This window comes from Rutilus rutilus (assembly GCF_951802725.1).
Source record: "Rutilus rutilus genome assembly, chromosome: 1".
In the NCBI taxonomy this organism is placed as follows: domain Eukaryota; kingdom Metazoa; phylum Chordata; class Actinopteri; order Cypriniformes; family Leuciscidae; genus Rutilus; species Rutilus rutilus.
In genome coordinates this window covers 63,288,998-63,308,479 of record NC_140209.1, presented here as the reverse complement: position 1 = coordinate 63,308,479, position 19,482 = coordinate 63,288,998, and the positions used below count along the sequence as shown (strand labels likewise).

The following is a 19,482-nucleotide window of genomic DNA, read 5'->3' as shown; positions in this document are numbered from 1 at the left end:
AAGGAAAATGAAAACCTTAAAAAAAAAAAAAACACACCTGATATTTGTTGTAATAGTTGTATGTATATTTTGATTTTGTGTTCATTTGACCATTTGTATGGTATATTTGCACTATTTAGGAACCCCTCTTACTCAAGGAATGAAAGCCCTGTAATATAGCTGTCTGTGTAATTGTACATGAAGTGTTTTGTAGAGTTTCTAAGCAAAAAAAAAAGAAAAGAAAAAACACCTATTGCCACACCTGCTTTTTGCTGTATATAGTTTGATTTTATTTCAATTTTACCTTTTTTATGTTGTATTTGCACTATTTGGTGAATCAAAGTGAAAAACTAATTATCTGTTCATATAGGTGATGTTGTGCTGAAAAAAATTATACCAAACATTGGTATGGTAAACATTTGTTTATGTTGCAAAATAAAATAAAAATAAAAAAGCACTCAAAAACAGCCAAAATAGCCCAAGACTCTAAAGAGTTAACTTGCATTGGTACAAAAACATAAAGACTTCGAAAATAGAGCCGGTAGAGCGACAGCAGTGAAAGGTACAGTTCAGCAATTATTATACAAAAGACTTGACCACTCAATGCTGTAGTGTTGTCACGATACCAAAATTATTGTTTCGATACCGATACCAAGTCAAGAATTGCGATTTCGATACTTTTTCGATACTTTTCCTGAAAAGGGAGAAACACTCTCAAATATCACTGCTGTGCTTTATTTTAAAACCGGGACAACATTCTAATCATATAACACACTAATAAATGAACATATGACCAGCAGATATATTAAACATTTGAACAAAATATGAAATATCAAAATATAAAAAATAAATTAGAGCAATGACATTCAAGGTAAAAAAATTAGAGCAGCATTATCTCAATATCATAAGAAACATAAGAGTGACCGGTAATAACTTTATCTTGATTATGAACTTTCAATAAAAATATGAACAGCGATTATATTAAACAATGTTTAATATTGGTAACATGATAAGCCTCATTGGTGATATATATGACATGTGGGGATAGAGTTGTGGAAGGCCTATACTTCATGTTAAACACAAATATATAGCAGCAAAGACACCGTCGGCAGTGTTGACGGCAAAATAGGCTACAGAATATTTTGTTCTGTATTGACAGGTGCAATATTTGAAAATCGATCATATTTTTTTTAAATTACATTTATATCTGCATTTATGTCAAAACCTAGAGACTTTCAAACATCAAAATGTCATTTATTAATATGCATTCGTGTCAAAATGACATAGAATCATCTTTTCCTATTCTATTTTGCCTGGAAACGCTTCCAACACGCTTGTGTGTCGCGTGAAAAATAGGCGTCGGTTCTATTTCTAGCATGCACGCGTTTTCCGCGCGGCTCAGGCACGCGTGTCACGCAGCTCTTAACATGGGAGCTGAAATAAAAACGAACACGCCACGCAGCCAGTGTGTCGCCGGCCTTACAAATCTGGAACGCGGTCATTCTTAGAAGTATCGATACTAATAAATTTAGGTATCGTGACGTTTTTAATTTCCAAGAATCGCGATACTTTTGAAGTATCGGTGCACCGTGCAACACTTATTGTGACTGGCCAATCAGAATCAAATTTCCAGAGAGCAATAACCAATAATAGTGACAGACTAGCAAGTATTACCACGTGTAAAATTTTCACATTTATACACATTATTCTGTGCGTTATATTACCTTGGCATTAAATTTCAGAAAACTAGTGTTTCTAATACAACGGCTAATGGAGTGACGGCAAATTTTGGAAAGTCATAGAAACACTATTGTGGATCGGATGCATGTAAACCTATTGTAGGAGACTCCAACAAATAGGACCCTTTAAAACAGCATAATAAAGGGCACTTAAAAAAAAAATCTTTCTGAAACGATGAAATAAGCAGGTTCTCTCTAAAAGCCTTACCACACGGCGCTCACCTTGACGTAGCAGTAGTAGTGTCCAGCATGGCAGCTGTAGCCCGAGTGCACAAGCACAGCATAGAGGCCGTACATCACAGGATCTCCAGTGCTCTGGGACATGTACGGGCGAATGTTCAGGAACTCTGGGTAGCCGACATCCTACCAGAAAACCATCAATCAATGGGTTGATCAAGACTAAAGGCCCGTTTGCGTGGCAGTGGCGTGTGTGGGCTAGGCTGATACCTTGGTAATTTTCCCTCCACTGAAGTTGGCGAACCGTTTAAGTGACAGCGTCAGCACATTTGATGTTCTGTGAACTGTGAACCGCTTAGACGCTGGAACTTTCTTCTTACATCTAAAGCAAGAAAAGAAACAACTAAAGAGATGCAAATATGTTGTGAATGGTTGCTTACTGGATCAAGAGCTTGATTGGCCTGCACGAACATGTTTTGAGGATGTATAAATATGGGTGTACAACTCACTTGGCACACATGTAGGCATTCTCGCCACTCAAAACATCAGGCTTGACGAATAGTTCCAGAGCGCGAACGATGTTGGCCGCTTGCTGAAATGGAGAGTTAATGTTATTCAGAGGAGGTTTCAGTCTGGGACAAAAGACATTCATCATCCTGGCATGAACCAAAGGGCTTTGGAAAAACAGAAGTCAGAGTCTCACCCGAATCTCCAGAGCGATGTCCAGGTACGGGTCGTACGTGTCTGACACGCTTTTACAAACAGAGCACTTCACTGCCAAAACAGAGAATACAAAATAAAGACACTGGATTCTGACTTCATACCTCACAATTGCGAGTTTTTATATTGCACAGTCAGATAAAAAGCCAGGAATTGTGGGATGTAAACTCACAATTGCGAGAAATAAAATCAGAATTGTGAGATTAAAAGTTGCAATTGTCTTTTTTTATTCCATGGCAGAAACATGCTTCGATCCTGGGGAAAAATGTATCAGTTTCCACAAAAATACTAGGCAGCAAAATGGTTTTCAGCATTTATAAGAATAAGAAATGTTTCTTGAGAAGCAAATCAGCATATTAAAGGATCATGTGACACTGAAGACTATCTATTCACCCATCCATCGATCAGGCTGGGTGATACAGCTAAAATATCTCTCAATTATATCCTCATGCATTTTTATTATTGTTGATTTATGATATCCATAATGTTTTAGCCTCATGTGGTGTTTGTGCTCACCTCTTGACCTCAAATAACCCCCAAAAATCTGATGGACCAGCGTGGTGGCCTGTGTCTGTCTGTCCAGCCTGTGAACAAAAGGGCTTGTGTCACTCCTCTGATCCAATAAAGCAAACTCTGTGGGTTTCACTCACAAACTCTTTGTGCTCTTACTTGGGATATCCGTTCAAACAAGCTTTCTGCATGGCATCAATGGTGTAACGCAGGAACTCGTGAGCATCTTCTTGGCTCCCAAATCGAAAATGGCGAGCGATTTCTGAAGGATTAAAAAAATAAATATATATATATAATCAGGTTATGTCAGAGGATAATGGGAGCAAGAAAAGAAACAGAAACTCCCCTAGGAGTAACAGTTTCATGACTCAACACTTAGTCACAGGCTACAACAGTAGTCATCAGCAGCACTTTCTGTAAAGTGCAAGTCATCTCTGAGCTTTAATGGATCGTTCACCCAGAAAATGAAAATTAGCCCATGATTTACTCACTCTCAAGTCATCCTAGGTATATATGACATTCTTCTTTCAGACCTGGCTCTTCCAAGCTTTATTATGGCAGTGAATGGCTGTTTCTGTTTTGAAGTCCATAAAAGTGCATCTATTCATGATAAAAGTGCATCTATTCATCATAAGTGCATCTAAAAGTGCATCTATCCATCTATGATGGGTAGATGCACTTTTATCATGGATAGATGCACTTTAGATGCACTTATGATGGATAGATGCACTTTTATCATGGATAGATCCACTTTTATCATGGATAGATGCACTTTAGATGCACTTATGATGGATAGATGCACTTTTATCATGGATAGATGCACTTTTATCATGGATAGATGCACTTTTATCATGGATAGATGCACTTTTATCATGGATAGATGCACTTTTATGGACTTCAAAACAGAAACAGCCATTCACTGGCTCACATGGATTGTATTCGGCTGAAAGAAGAATGTCAAATACACCTAGGATGACTGACGTGAGTGTGAGTAAATCATGGGCTAATTTTCATTTTTGGGTGAACTATACCTTTAAAAAGCCATTTTAAAAATGTTGCATGTCTGTTTGAACAAATTTGGCTAAGCGATCAGAGGAAGCTCTTACTTTTCAGATCTCGGATGAACGATACAGGTTTGATGGCATTGCCCGTGTTGGCAAAGGCTTGGATGATGTGGTTCTGCATTACGCAAATCATGCAAAATCCAGACTGGTGACCTGAAGGAGGCAAAAGAGGGATTTTACATCAGCAATCATAGTGAGTTCCAGACAGGAAACATCCTATGGGACAAACCAGCTACCGCTACAATGTTAGCATTTTTATTTAAAACTAAATGTACTCTAAACCAGTGGTTCTCAACCAGGGGAACACTTCCAAGAGGGGTGGCTTCAAAAATGGCTTCAGGCGATTTAAAATAGACAGAACAAGCTTTAAAATAAGCTAATAATTATTATTTTTTAATTGGTTCTTTCAACAGCTGTCTTATTTTTTTTTGACAGCAGTCAACACATAGCTAAACATCCAGTTAAAAGCAGACATGGTGCCCAAACCCGAATTTGAATAATGTTCGGAAAGAAAATGACACATTCTACATAGGGCTGGGCGGTATATCGAGTTTGTACGATATATCGATATATTATTTTTGAAACGATATGGACTGAGACAATACCGTTTATATCAATATACAGTAGTTTGATACGAGCGAGCACCTCTGAAAAATAGCTGAGGACGCAGTGTGAGCTCCTGCAGTGAAAGTACATAGTACAATTTGTCCTAAACATATATTAGCGCAATAATTCTGACTAAAATATACATATTGCTAAAATATTTGTTGTTGGAGACAATGAATGTGCCATATGTGGAATTTTAAACCTACAGGTATATTTTTATGAAAGTGACCATTATAATGGGGTAATAAAATGCAGGCTAATATAATTAGTTTGTGCTTTTGTTTTTATTTTCATTTTTAGTTTAGTCTTTAGTCAATTTAAAAACAAAAGCATTATTTTTGTTTTTAGATTGCAATATTACAATGTTAGAATGTAATGTGATTTAGCCTACATTATATTCACTGCCATATCCTTCAATATCAACAATGTTTGTAGGATATCATTGGGCAGGATGTGAAATAATTTTTTTTAAATAGAAATACAGATTTTCTTTATCCAAAAAGAAAAACGTAGAAAGTACCGAGATATATCGTATATCGCCATTTAACCCAAAAAATACCGAGATATGATTTTTTTGGCCATATCGCCCAGCCCTAAGTCTACATTATGGTGATTTCAATGCTTGTGCGTTCTCTCGCAATTATACAGTTGGGTAATTATATTGTATATAATTTGCGGCCATCAGAGAGCTGCTATCAATATGCGGGGTATCCAAATAGCTTTTAAACGTGAACGCGTGCTATTTACTTTCACTTTCGAATTCGTGATCACGAATTACCCGTGTATAGGGAGCAGCGGTACTGACCGCACACTTTACAAGATAAGATATTTGTCAATGACGCTCAGGATCTGTTGTGCACCGAACAGTCCTGTCAGTCATCTCTCTTTACCATCGTCACATGATACGTGAAATCTGACTTCTGCACTAATCCTAACCATGTCCCTCAAAGGGCTCCGCAGAATGTGCTATTCATTTTTCAGTGCCTTTACGAATTCGGATTTAGGCTTCGGTCACATACTTAATAACTACCGTGTCGAGCACTAATGTTCGCAACAGCCACATTAACCACAATGCTGAAGGTCAAACATTCACATGTTCATACTAGCGGTCACCGTGATTTTGCCAAGAAAGACATGTTACTGGATCAACAGATTTTGTTGATCCTGGAATAACATTCCTGTCCCAAAATTTTGTCCTTACCCTCTCCCTAACCCTACCCATAACTTTTCCCTAAAATCAGAGGGAAATGATAGGTGAATAACACTGATGTTGAAGCACCTCACCCTGGTTCTAAGCCACAACTTGACATAAACTGTAAACTTGTCCCTCAAATCAGATTGGTTGATTGGAAATTTGTTCCAGGATCAACAAAGGTGTTGATCCAGGAACATGTGGTACTTGGTGAAATCACGTTCACCGCATACTAGCGTAGATTGTGTTGAGTGAAGTGCTTTCTCACAGGATCGGCTGTGCTCCTTTGAGAGGAGGTAGTTGGCCAGCGGGGGGGTGTAGGTGAGACACTGCACAGTGGAGTTGAGGAAGCAGGTGTTGCCCAGGTTGTGGAGTCCGGCTCCAACCCGATACACTCGCTCCCACTTCATGGACAGCTTGTTCCCCGGGAAGAGCATCTTCTGAGGAGCGGGGATCCCGTCGCTCTGGCCAACGCTCAGGCTCTCTGATACTGACGGAAGAGAGGAGACCAGTTTATTAGAAGAAAAATACCTTTACTTGCTTTCTAAATCACAGGAAGATCAAATATAAAATCATATTGGTGATATGATGTGCAGTATTAAGGTCACATTTACCATTATTTAGTGAATTTTCACTGGCAAATAAAATCGTTTCAACAGTAAACCATCAGGAATTTAACATGAGGGCAAAAAAAATCCCTTTTTTTGCATCAGGTTTAAGTTCATCAAACGAATTTGCTACGTTGGCCAACTAAAAGCTGCTTGGATTTTAAATTAGTTGTTTGTGAGCTGTGCTTCATATATCACTACACTGTGGACAGGAGACAGAGTACCTTTTTTGCCCACAAAATTTCACTGAAACTTTGCTAATTTGACCGCACCTTTAAACTTACGAATAATTGAGTATGATTAAGTGTGCAGTTCAAGCTACCGAGGGTTTTCTGTAGTCAAGCTACAATCTGCATCGGTCAGTCCAAGAATACGTGACAATGTGTAAACGAATATTTGAAGGGTTAAAAACATCTAGTGCATCACCTCAGAGATAACGTGCACAACTTCAAGGGCAATTTTAGTCCAATTGACGTGCTGGACGAACGCAAAATTCAATTGTTTTATCTAGGTCTGTCAGTCTGATTTAGGAAAATCTGGACTGTACGATTTCAGACACACAAAAGTGTTACGTGGCATTTGAGAAAGAAATTTTATAGGATATACAGGATAATACAGGATATTACACTTTTATAACTTTTATTACACTTTTATAATTGTTTGTTTTTAACACCAAGGCTATTTTCTGGAGAAAGAAAAAACATACCAGTGTTAAACTACATAGAAATATAATGTTATATAATATTGAATACAATATTGAATATAATAGATTTAAAGGGATAGTTCACCAAAAAATTATAATTACTCGATTTACTCACCATCAAGCCATCCTAGGTGTATATGAAGCTAGTTATTAGAGCTAATAAAGTTTTAAATATGAATATTTTTCTAACACAAATGCATCGCTTCGCTTCAGAAGGCCTTTATTAACCCCCCGGAGCAGTGTGGAGCACTTTAATGATGGATGGATGCACTTTTTTGGGCTTCAAATTCTGGCCTTCCGTTCACTCCCATTATAAAGCTGGGAAGAGCCAGGATATATATTTTTTTTAAATATAACTCCTATTGTATTTGTCTGAAAAGAATAATGTCACATACACCTAGAATGCAACCCTACGTTGTTTTACGAAACTTCAAGGCATGAGGATTTGGGTAAATTATGGGGTAATTTTCTCTTTTGGGTGAACTATGTCTTTAAGACCAGTTTTTGTAAAAAAAAAAAAAAAAATTAGAGATTAAAAAACGTTTAAAAAGTATGAATAGAATAAAACGCATCTCAGAAAAGAAATATTAGAATCCAACAAAATATTTTAAGCCTGACTAAAATCTCATTTCTTAATTGTTCATTTTAATTACAAATCAATTTTGAAATAATAAATCCTTATTAACAATAATAAACAACCCTGAGAAATGTGCTTAAGGGCCACAGGTCTGCATGCCTTAAAGTCTTGGGGATCTTACTTTGCCTCTTGATCTGAGCAGGTTCAGACGGTCTCTGTGCCGCTGCCCCATCATTCTTGGGATTCAGGATCACATATTTCGTTTTGAGGTTTTCCAGCTGGTAGCTGAAGCCTTTGCTGGCCGGCTCAAACTCGATCTTCTGCAGAAGCACTTTCTTGGCGGATGAAGCCAGCAACTTGTTGAGGTCGCCCTCATCGCTGGAGTCCTTGCGGCCCGGCTTCAGGGCCTCTTTGAGCTTGTCCACTATCGGCATTATGTGTCACTGAGGAGGAAAAACAGACAAACATGCATTACTTGGTTAGAAAACTCAGTATAACTTGTAATAAACCAATGATTTCCCATTCTTCGAGTGTGAAGCTAGTATAAAGTTCATCCAGATCAACAAATCTGATTGGAAGTCATTCCAATGGATATCACAGGTTTACGTCAACCTTATCTGGCAAACCAAGCGAGACACGTTTGGAAAAACATGAGCCTGTAATAAACGTGTTAAACCAATCAAGGCATCAGTAACACAATACGTCATTTAACCACAGTAAAAGAGCTTTTGCATGCGTTGACAGATAATAACACAAGGCTACATCAAACGCAACATCGTGTCTGAACAAAATCCCATAGGTGAGCAGTCAGGATGGGGCAGGTGTCTAGTTACATAACAGCCACTGCGCTGCTACTGGGCAAAAGTGCACACCCATCAGGCACTGCTGAGACTGAACAGAAGTCGATGCAACAGAAACAGACAGGGCATCCAAATGACCAGGAACGATACATGCAGAAAATCACACCAATAAAAGCACAACAGAAGGTTAAATGATACACAAACATAGGTTTTTTTTAATACATTTTCCTCTAGGTTGAAATAATATACACCTTACTACATTGTTTAAATCATTAAGTACTGGAATAAACCATGAATGAGCATCAATCACCGCATTATCTTTGACAAATGTCACTTTGATATCAGATGTACTGCAGGGCAAACGGCTCGTTACGGCGGCACTGGCCTTCACTGCGGCTGTTCTCCTCCAAGAGACCGGATGTGAGATCATTCCCAGTGCAGTGAGATAATACTCCCTTCAAGCTAATGGACGGCTCATCTACCAGTCACACTGTATGGACTAAAGCACTGGGAATCCTGACCATTACACAAACAGGGACAGTAATGATATTTTAAATACACATAATAATATGGAGTTGGTCCTCCTTTGCAGCTGTAACAGCTCTCGCTCCTCTGGGAAGGCTTTCCACAAGATTTTTGAGTGTTTTGTGGGAATTTTCGCCCATTCATCCAGAAGAGCGTTTGTGAGGTCAGGCACTGATGTTGGATGAGAAGGCCTGGCTCACAATCTCCATTCCTGTTCATCCCAAAGATGGGGTTGAGGACGGGGCTCTGTGCGGGCCAGTCAAGCTCTTCCACACCAAACTCATCCAAACATGTCTTTATGGACCCTGCTTTCTTTGTGCACTGGAGCGACAGTCATGCTGGAATACTGGGGCCATCCCTGAACTGTTCCCACAAAGTTGGAAGAATAGCATTGTCCAAAATTATTATTATTGTTTTCCTACACTGGCGGTAAGGAGCCTAGCTCAACCTGGGGCTGCTCGATTATGAAAAAAAAAAAAATCATAATCACGATTATTTTGGTCAGTATTGAAATCACGATTATGTAACACGATTATTTCACATGACTTTGGGAACGTGTTGCATTTATTAAAAAGACACCTTTCAACAATTCTTTAAAAAAAATCGAAATTTTGAACATTGATTGTACTTTCTTTTTGAACTATTAAAATAAATAATATAACAGATAATACTTCAATGAGTATTTTAATAATTCCCGCAGGTCTACCACTTACAATGCGGATAATTCCCCTGCAAACATTGATTCACTTTAGCATGTAGATTGTATGAGTCGCCTAAATTAATCCACACAGATTAATAAAATCAAATCAATCATTTAAAAACTTTCGTCCAAGACGCAATTTCACAAACCGCGCGAGTGTTCAGCAGTGCTGCACCTTCTCTCTCTCTCCGTCTCTCAAAGTGGGTTGGACAAGGCAAGCGTCGAAACTACACTCTCGCGTTTAGGAGTCGGACTCGGGACATGACGGAATTGTCACTTGCACAATCGGGCCAGCATTGCATCGTAACTAAAGTTGATCATTTTCACTTCTTTTTAAGTCTTATCAGTTTAAACATTCAAGCTTGTGCGCATGTCATTCAGAACAAAAGACAAATTAGAGCCTTCTTTCAAAACAAAACATGGCAAAATAATCGTTTTTACTCGATTGTACTATTTTGGTGATCGTTGGGAGCCAAAATCTAAATCGAAATTCAATTAATTGCACAGCCCTAGCTCAACCCCACGCCACAATCCCCCCTCCACCAAACTTGTCAATCCGGCAGGTAACATTCTCCTGGCATCCACCAAACCCGGACTCGCCCATCAGACTGCCAAACAAAGTAAGCTTGATTCATCACTCTCTACAGAAACGCTTCCCACTTTCCAATAACACCACTCACAGCTGACCATGGAATATCAAGCAGGGATGAAGTTTCACGAATAGACTTATTGCACATGTGGCGTCGTATCACAGGTACCACGCTTGAATTCACTGAGCTCTTCTGAAAGACAAATGTTTGTAAAGGCACACTGCATTGAAGTGGCTTTTAGAAAAATGCCTTAGAAAAAAAACATTACTGGTGTGCAAAACAAAACAATGGCACTGATATATTTTAAGAAATCTCACTGCAAGTGGCTTTCAGTTAAAACGGCTCAAACATGCGTTCTAGTTTGGGACTAGCTTAAGCCTTGTCTGTGAAACCGGGGGTCACATGTTTGTATGGTCACACTTTACAATGAGTTTCCAAATGTTGACAATAATAGTTAAGTTAACTATAATAGTTAACATGAACTAACAATTAAAAATGTTTCTGAAGCACAAATTAATCTCAGTTACAGTGAATTTACCAATATATCTTTAAAGTCAAGAGTTGCTACTGTTATTTAATGGAGTTCAGCTAAAATGAACTAATTATGAACAGCTGTATTTTTTATAAACCCAACTTAAAGACTAATAAATACTGTAGCAAACGCATTGCTAATTGTTAGTTAATGCATTAAATAACATCAAATAATTCGGCCTTATTGCAAAAGTTGTTACCGTTTTTACATAATTCGGTTAGTACTTGTATATGACACCTTAAAATAAAGTGTGAGTAATAATAATTAACAACATGTACTTGCTATGGGGTTATAGGGTAGGATCAGGGTTTGGGTTGAGGTTAATTGCATGTAATTATGCATAATTTACATGTAAATGTAAAATAAAAGACTTACCCATAGGCTAATTCTTAATGTAAAAGAAAAAGTCATTACACAGAAAGACAATAAAAGAGAATGACATTTAAATTATAAAACCGTAAGATCAGATCCCACGCTATATTATATAACCCTATATTAAGTATATGTTAAAATTAATATTAATATTACCCAGTACTTAAATGTATAATTACATTGTAAGAAGGACACCTTAAAATACTTTTTTTTTTTTGTCGTGGTTTGGTGCATTGAGGACACAGATGAGCAGTAAAGGCTGAGTTGTGTTCTGCATGGTCTTACTCATCAGGTCTAGTGCTGACGTACAGAGCCGAGCCGCACATGCATCAGAGACCCAAGGGCAGACTGACCTTCACGTGCACTCGTCCTGCACGAGCCACAACACTGATGAAACACACACACTCGCTCTCTCCAGCATCTCGACCGCTCACACGCGTGTGCATGTATTCAACAGCGGATCTTAGAGCAGGAATATAGATTTTCCAAATTGAATCAGCTTGTGCTCAAGGAAACTCAATTGCACAGAGAGATTACATAATCAAGTTTGAACGCTAGAATGATTCAATTATTGACAAAATAGAATAATAAAATACAATACAACTTATAACTACAAATATAAAAGGAACTCGTATATGTTCATGTATATGAGCCATAAATCAGTGCTTGGGCCCTAAAAAGTGTCATTTTGATACTATATATTACATACAGACATAAACTGTCCTTCCCAACAATAGAGAGTCGGCCACAATCTACACGCAATAAAGACAAACAATAGGAGACATTTGCAAGTTTAGATTCCTACGGACTGTGAATAAATACAGGCTAGATGTCCACCTCATCCACCGCTCTTTGTTTTCTGTCTCGTATAGGATCCCGTCACTATTATGGTCTGAGAAACCAGCCGCTGAAACTGAACTGTGTGAAATACCGTTTGGCCGATCACATCAAAAGAGTGATTTATTCAGCACTGCCAGCTCTGATTCTACACGACGGCAAACGTACAGCTGAAATACTGTCAAGAAAGACAATTCTCAAAGTCTCCATTGCCAGGGTATGTATCAGTAATATTTCACTGAGGGTTGAACCCCACTTTAAACTCCTTTAATTTATTTTCTATTGGAAACAAAAACTCAATTGACCCTTCGGAGGGAGCTTGATTGACAGGCGATCTGACCAATCATAATCCGCCATCCATCGAACCCGCCATTTTTGTCCGACAAAGCGGTCAGGAGAGTTAGTAGATCAACGTTGGAGGATTCGAACTTGAAAAACGGTGTACTGACGTCTTTCCACGGTTAAATCAACATGTGTTATACATTAACTAGAAGGAAGAGATGATCGGTTCACGAGAAGCTTTAACTGAGGCTCCTCAGCGATCTGTCAGACACATTACAGAGCCACAAAACGCTATTTATTGTTTAAATTTCATTTAAAAAAAGTAATCAAAAGTAAGCAGGTCTGTCGGCACGATGTCAGTGTCGTCTTTGCTCCGCGATGTACACTTCACTGCGTGAGAACATGGTGTGGCGTGAGAGAGGCGTGGCTTGTCGGACATAGCAACAGTAACTAAAGGGGGCGGGTCTTTTGCGAATGGTTAATTGACCCTTCACAAAGACCGACAAGCCATGGCACTCTCAAGCCACACATCATGTTAAAAATACATCACGGAGCAGAGACGACACCGACAACGTCGACAGACAAGACAGAGCAGATTAGGCTACTTTTAGTGGGGAAAAAAGTCTAGCTTTAAAATGATAATTGAAGAATTTCAAACAATAAAGTCCGTTTTGTGCCTCTTTAATGTGACGTACAGATCGCTGTGGCGCTTCAGTTCTGAACCGATCCTCTTCACTACTAGTTATAGCACAAAACAAACATGAACTAACGTCTGCAGGCATGTTGTTTCAACCGCGGAAAGACGTCAACAAACACAATGTTGCAAGTTTAAGTCCACCATCGCTAGTCTACTACCACTCTCCTGTCTGGTTTGTTTGTCGGATTCTGCGTTTTGATTGGTTAGATCGACTGTCAATCAAAGGACAGTTTAGCCACCATTGTCATGAACATGATAAATTAAGTAACTACGGCCACCACGGTAAAACGACACACAAAAGAACCGCCGTTACAACACAAGAACAAACTATAGAGCAATTAGCATTGCACTCTCAAAAACAACATACTGCACGTTTATGCCATTAAAGGGTTAGTTCACCCAAAAATGTAAATTCTGTCAGTAATTAGGCTACTCTCCCTCATGTTGCTCCAACCCCGTATGACTTTCGTTCATCTTCGTAACACAAATTAAGATATTTTTGATTAAATCTGAGAGCTGGCTCACTCCTTCATAGGCTTCTATGGGATCGAAACTTGCCAGCCCAGAAAAGTTACTAAAGACATCGCTAAAATAGTCCAAGTGACTACAGTGGCTCAACCTTAAGTTTATCAAGTGACGAGAATACTTTTTGTGTGCAAAAATAACGACTTTATTAAACTCCTCATGTTCTTCTGTGTGGGCCTCTGAGGGAGTTCACGTAGTGTAAAGGCCTGTTCACACCGGGACGAATTTCGCGCGCGATATTCGCCGACGTTTAACGCCTCGTGACTAAACAAAGGGCGCCAATGTGAGTGTGCACACCGACGCGAAAAACGCCACGCGTAAAAGCGTCATTTTAAAAAAAAAACGCCTCGGGTTCGTTTTTTTGGTTTGACTCGCCGCGTCAAAAACTATCCGACCAATGAGATTGGCGCTTTTGCTCACGTGTCTGGAGCTTCTGAAGTTACAGTAAAACACAACTTGGGGGCGCTCAAACACAAAACGGTCTTGCCGAGCAGCGAGCACACATACGTAACGGCGAAGAAGATATACGCCAAGCAGCGTCTACACTGCTGAGAAGAAATAAGACGAGGAAGATGCAAGGCAAGATGAATGTAGAGCTGCTGGTCTCGTTGGTGTCGGAACATAAAGAACTATATGACAAACGCGACAGCGGAGTATTTCTGTTTTACATTAAGCGCCATATAATGTCAGGGAATGAATTTGCATGTTCACTCGGCTCATCGTCAGCGAAAATCGTTTGGGTGTGAACACAAAAAACGCGTTGAAAAACGCTGGCGAATAACGCGCGCCGATATTCGTCCCGGTGTGTACGGCCCTTAAGGTTGTACGTCTCAGAACGTAGGCTCATCATTGGCCGACGCTGGTCATGTGTGTGATGCTGGCCAATAGTGAGCCTTCATTCTGACGTACACAAAAAGTATTCTCGTCGCTTGATAAACTTAAGGTTGAGCCACTGTAGTCACTTGGACTATTTTAAACATTGTCTTTACTAACGTTTCTGGTCCGGCAAGTTTCGATCCCAGAGAAGCCTATGGAGGAGTAAGCCAGCTCTCAGATTTAATCAAAAATATCTTAATTTGTGTTCCGAAGATGAACGAAAGTCTTACGGGGTTGAACAACATGAGGGTAAATGTGATTACTCTGACAGAGTTTACATTTTTGGGTGAACTAACCCTTTAAAACCCCTTTCACACTGAGATTGCAGAAAATACACTGATAATTTTGGGATAGTTTGATTTTGGTTTATTCAAATTCAGCGATTTCCTGGAATCTGTGCGTGCGTTCACACACATCCCGTAAAGACATGTGACGTGTACGCTAGTGTTAAATTCCCCCGGTCAAAGAGTCGCACGATTAGGCGACTACGTCACGGCGTTCCAGGACTGATCCCGGCAATGTTACCCGGTCGCCATCAATCCCGGGATGTGTTTGCGTTCACACAGAAGGCACTCAAGCAACTCTATGGCAATTCTCTGGGATCAACGCTCTGTGTGTAAGGGGCTTGAGAAAGTCTACATGGAAAAACAAAGTTATGAAATGTTAAAAAAAATTACAATTATTGCTGTTTCACCAACTATTCCTCAACATTATTGACGTCATGAGAGATTTATATCAACATAAATGTTTCATTTACTTCTCCATATGGAACAGTATCCGGTTACACTTTATGTTAAGGTGTCCTTGTTACATGTGTTACATGTACTTACCATAGTAACGACAGTAAATTATGCATAATTATATGCAACTAACCCTCAACCAAACCCTAACCCTATAGTAAGTACATGTAGTCAATTATTATTACGCAGTATTTAAATATATAATTACACTGTAACAATTACACCGTAATAAAATAAAACCCAATATTTTAAGGTGTTGTTACAGTGTAACTGTACATTAAAGTTCTGTATTAGTAATATTAATAAACATTAGGCTATACTTACTATAAGGTTATTAGTATGTAAGCTTGTTACTTACCGACACAGAATAAAACATTTTAAAAGATAATTGAGACTTTTTCTCTCACAATTCTGACTTATTTTCTCGATATAAAGATATAGTCGCATTTGCAAGTTATGAAGTGCAGTTTTTTCTTAGAATTACGAGTTTATAACTCGCATTTGTGAATTTATAAATCACTCAGTTCTGCCTGTTTTCTTGCAATTGCGATATCAGGTAATTCTGAGAGAAAAAAGTCGCTATATCTTTTTGATTTTGTATTCTGTGGTGGAAACAAGCTTCCATATATTAGTTACATATCATTATGCATAATTTTCTGCAGAAAGTACATGCAACAACACCACATAAAGCCTTGCCCAGTATCTCGAAGTCTAAAGTGTAGCCCATATCCGGCTAAAAGCACGTGTCCAATGAAGACTCATGTGGCCTTTACTAATCCCTACCAGTCTTTCTAAACCACTTCATGTGTCTAACCGTAGTGTTTTACTCCTCTTTTAGACAGTTAGTTTATTAAAATACACTTAAAGTTTCTCTATTCGGTTTCTGAAGTCTCGAATCGTGTAATGTTGCAGTTTTGGCCATTAACGTTACAACACGTGCAGCTGAGCTCTAGGTAGACAGCAGATGTGTGTTATGTGACACAGCCTAGAAATGTAACTTATCTAAATGACCATTACGCCGCGCAATATCCACACGTTCGTGGCAGTATTTCATGTATCTGAGGTTTATTAGAGGTTATTATGATGCAGTTAATAAGGGATTCAGTCCACAGAAACATGTGATGATCAAGGACACCGAGATGACGGGCTTATACTCGCCAGCTCGGGTTGTTTACCACAAGACTACGCTATTAATGTCAATGTGGAGAATGTGTTTTGCGCGGGTCGGGTCAGAATACGCGCCGCAGTCGCTAGTTACTTAGAGCTGCTAGTCACACAAGCTAGCGAGCTAGTTTAGCATCTGCTTTAGCGTAAACAGAGCGGTTTTCTTCGACGTTTCGGCACGTTTGTGTATTTAACGCTGGGAAAATGTCGCGACAACCATCGCGGGCGGTTTACTGCCGATATAAGCGGCTTCACTTCCTGACCCGGAGCGCCTCACAAAGCGAACGTGGCGTTCAAACTGCTGCAATGTGCTGCTTCTAACCCTCACATAGGCGTTTTCTCGGGAATTAACAGTCATTGGGTATATCATTTGTCACCAAACGCATGCGAATAACATCAGATACGTACCCATCCGTGAACGATCGCGAATCGTTTGATCTGTTTTGATGTTAAGACTGTATTCCGCTACGAAGCCGTCATTTTGTTACGTTCTCTTCCCCCATGCTGCATTATGAAAGGGCGTGTGCAGGCGTGATTGACGTGACGGAGCGGCCAATCGGGGTTGAGAACGACCGTGACGACACACTTCATTCATCGCTACAGTGTCCAATCAGAGGGCGTAAATCGGTTGCCGTCTAACTTTTAACATGGATCCTTTCAATTCAAGAATTGCTTTCCTCGGACGGACGGAAGGTTGCCTTCTGTCACTGTGTTGCCAGGGATTTTTAAACTGGAGTCTACATAGGGGGCGCTAAAAAAAAATAAAAGAAAGAAAGAGAGAAGGCTGAGAATGTTATTATAAATTAAATTAATGATAATAAATTAAATTAAATTAAATTACATTCATTATATTAAATTACATATTAATATTAAATATTCATTCATTCAACATCAAAGTTTTTGTTTATATAATATACGTGCTTGTATGTGTGTGTGTGTGTGTGTGTGTGTGTGTGTGTGTGTGTGTGTGTGTGTGTGTGTGTGTGTGTGTGTGTGTGTGTGTGTGTGTGTGTATATATATATATATATAAAATGAACTTAATATTAATATTTAATTTGATATAATGGATTTATATATTATATATATAATTTGATATTATGGATTTATATATTAGGCTATATATTTAATTTGATATAATGGATTTATATTATATATGAATTTAATATACACACACACACACACACACACACACACACACACACACACACACATATATATAATTGTCATTTAAATATATATTTATTACAAGGCACAATTTGAATGACATTAAAATATTAATGATATTAAAAAATCTTGACGTTTTACTTAATAAGTTGTATATTGTGCATCTAATTTGTAAATGTTTCTACTGACTATGGTATGTAGATGTATAAATTCCAAATTTGTGCCCTTTTTTACAATATATATATTTATATATATATACAGCTTACACATTAATTGATCAATTACTATATTTTCGATGTCATATAAGCTATCCTATATTTCCATATATAAGAGCTGAAATTTTTTTTTTATTGTTGGCAAAGTATGATTTTTTCTACGTCACAGTGGATAAACTGCGAAGTGTCATATTGTAAGTAGGAGAACAACAGCAGTGCCGCTAGGGGTCGCAGTGCTCAGCGCAGTGTGATTATAGCAGTTTCCCATTGCGTTTCAATGTCTCGTGTCAGATCAAAACAAGGTGATTAATGGTTCAATAGCTGAGTAAAATCGCTACTAATCAATATTTATGTAAAACACCAATAATTAATATCTATGTTTCTTATCCTGCGACACTTTGAAACTATTATTATGCCAGTAAAACAATCACTGTTCTTTAAACACCATCGAGAAAAAAGAAGACGAGGTGAAAAAGCATGGGCAATATGCTGCATCATATGTACATTACTGAACAGATACTGAAAAATAATAATTAATTTGACATTTCTGCTCTTTTATTCATGAATACCATAACAGTTTAATGAGTATTAATAAACTTTAAAAGGCAAGCAAAGGCTTTAGCTCTCAGCTAGTCTTGCCAAGTGGTTCCAGCACTGGAAATCTCACACTACTTACAGTTTTTCTCAGTCACTTTGGTGCATTTCTCACATCACTATTTACATTTGCACAACAATTAATGCAGTTCTCAAAACAATTAGTACAAACTGCAAAACCTAGTTGATAACCTGCAAAAGCGTGTCACTTGCTCAAAATGGATAGCTCATTCCTCAAAAGCAAGTATTCATGTCAATGAAAGTGTCAGTGTCATCAAAATGAAAAGTCCAGACACCATTGTTTATGAACAAGATAGTCAAATGGCTTTGTCATGTTTTCATTATGACAGTTTACTCTGTAAATGTTTTCCAATGCAAAAAAGTCAGATCTTGGCGACACTACCTGAAAATGCTCAAGACAGCACTATATACTATTTGCACAGCCATTTGAAAAATACAGTAAAGTTGCACATTACTGTATTTAGTGAGGTAACTGAGTACAAGACACTGAATATGTATGTTTCACATTTTTACTGCATATGCTCTTTGCAATTCTAACTTGTTCACAGCATTGTGCAAAAGAAAAAATACACCCTTATTTACAACAAGCATAAACTCCCTTTGGGTAGAGCTGTGCACAACTGTGAACAATACTGCAGTACATACTGGAACTGAACATACAACATACAGTACTGTAATCATTCATGCACATCCAGACGTTCCTTATCAGTGAAAGCTGAGATTCACCTGAGAAATTGTTCAATTTAGGAGACATTTTCAGGAAAAAAAAGATTTAAAAAAAAGTGCAAAATTTGCTTGACAGATTTTGACAACTAGTTCAACATTTTTGTATGTAATGACTCAAGCGATGAAATGAGGACTATTAGTTTTATATGGAATGACTATTCAGCATTCACAAGTATAGTTAATTTTGACTGACATGACATAAGCAAATGATAATGTTATTAAACAGCAGAGAGTTGTATGAAAGCA

General features: G+C 38.3%; 1 protein-coding gene across 3 annotated transcripts in view; it reads right to left on the bottom strand.

The window, feature by feature from the left end:
• usp36 (ubiquitin specific peptidase 36) overlaps positions 1-17,036 on the bottom strand; it is a 35,367-nt gene extending 18,331 nt beyond the window's left edge. For 2 of the 3 annotated variants that reach the window (XR_014628330.1, XM_084416809.1), the window contains exons 1-10: positions 16,924-17,036; positions 8,057-8,318; positions 6,214-6,477; positions 4,232-4,342; positions 3,285-3,387; positions 3,132-3,199; positions 2,599-2,669; positions 2,405-2,487; positions 2,166-2,277; positions 1,941-2,081 (exon numbers count right to left, since the gene is read on the bottom strand). Coding sequence is in view for 2 of the 3 variants with exons in the window: in XM_084416809.1 (XP_084272935.1) it covers positions 1,941-2,081; positions 2,166-2,277; positions 2,405-2,487; positions 2,599-2,669; positions 3,132-3,199; positions 3,285-3,387; positions 4,232-4,342; positions 6,214-6,477; positions 8,057-8,309 (1,206 nt within the window). In the remaining variant the exon portion in view is untranslated. The remainder of the gene's footprint in view (positions 1-1,940; positions 2,082-2,165; positions 2,278-2,404; positions 2,488-2,598; positions 2,670-3,131; positions 3,200-3,284; positions 3,388-4,231; positions 4,343-6,213; positions 6,478-8,056; positions 8,319-16,923) is intronic. The other variant, XM_084416810.1, reaches the window with a different exon arrangement.
• Positions 17,037-19,482: the final 2,446 nt, after the last annotated feature.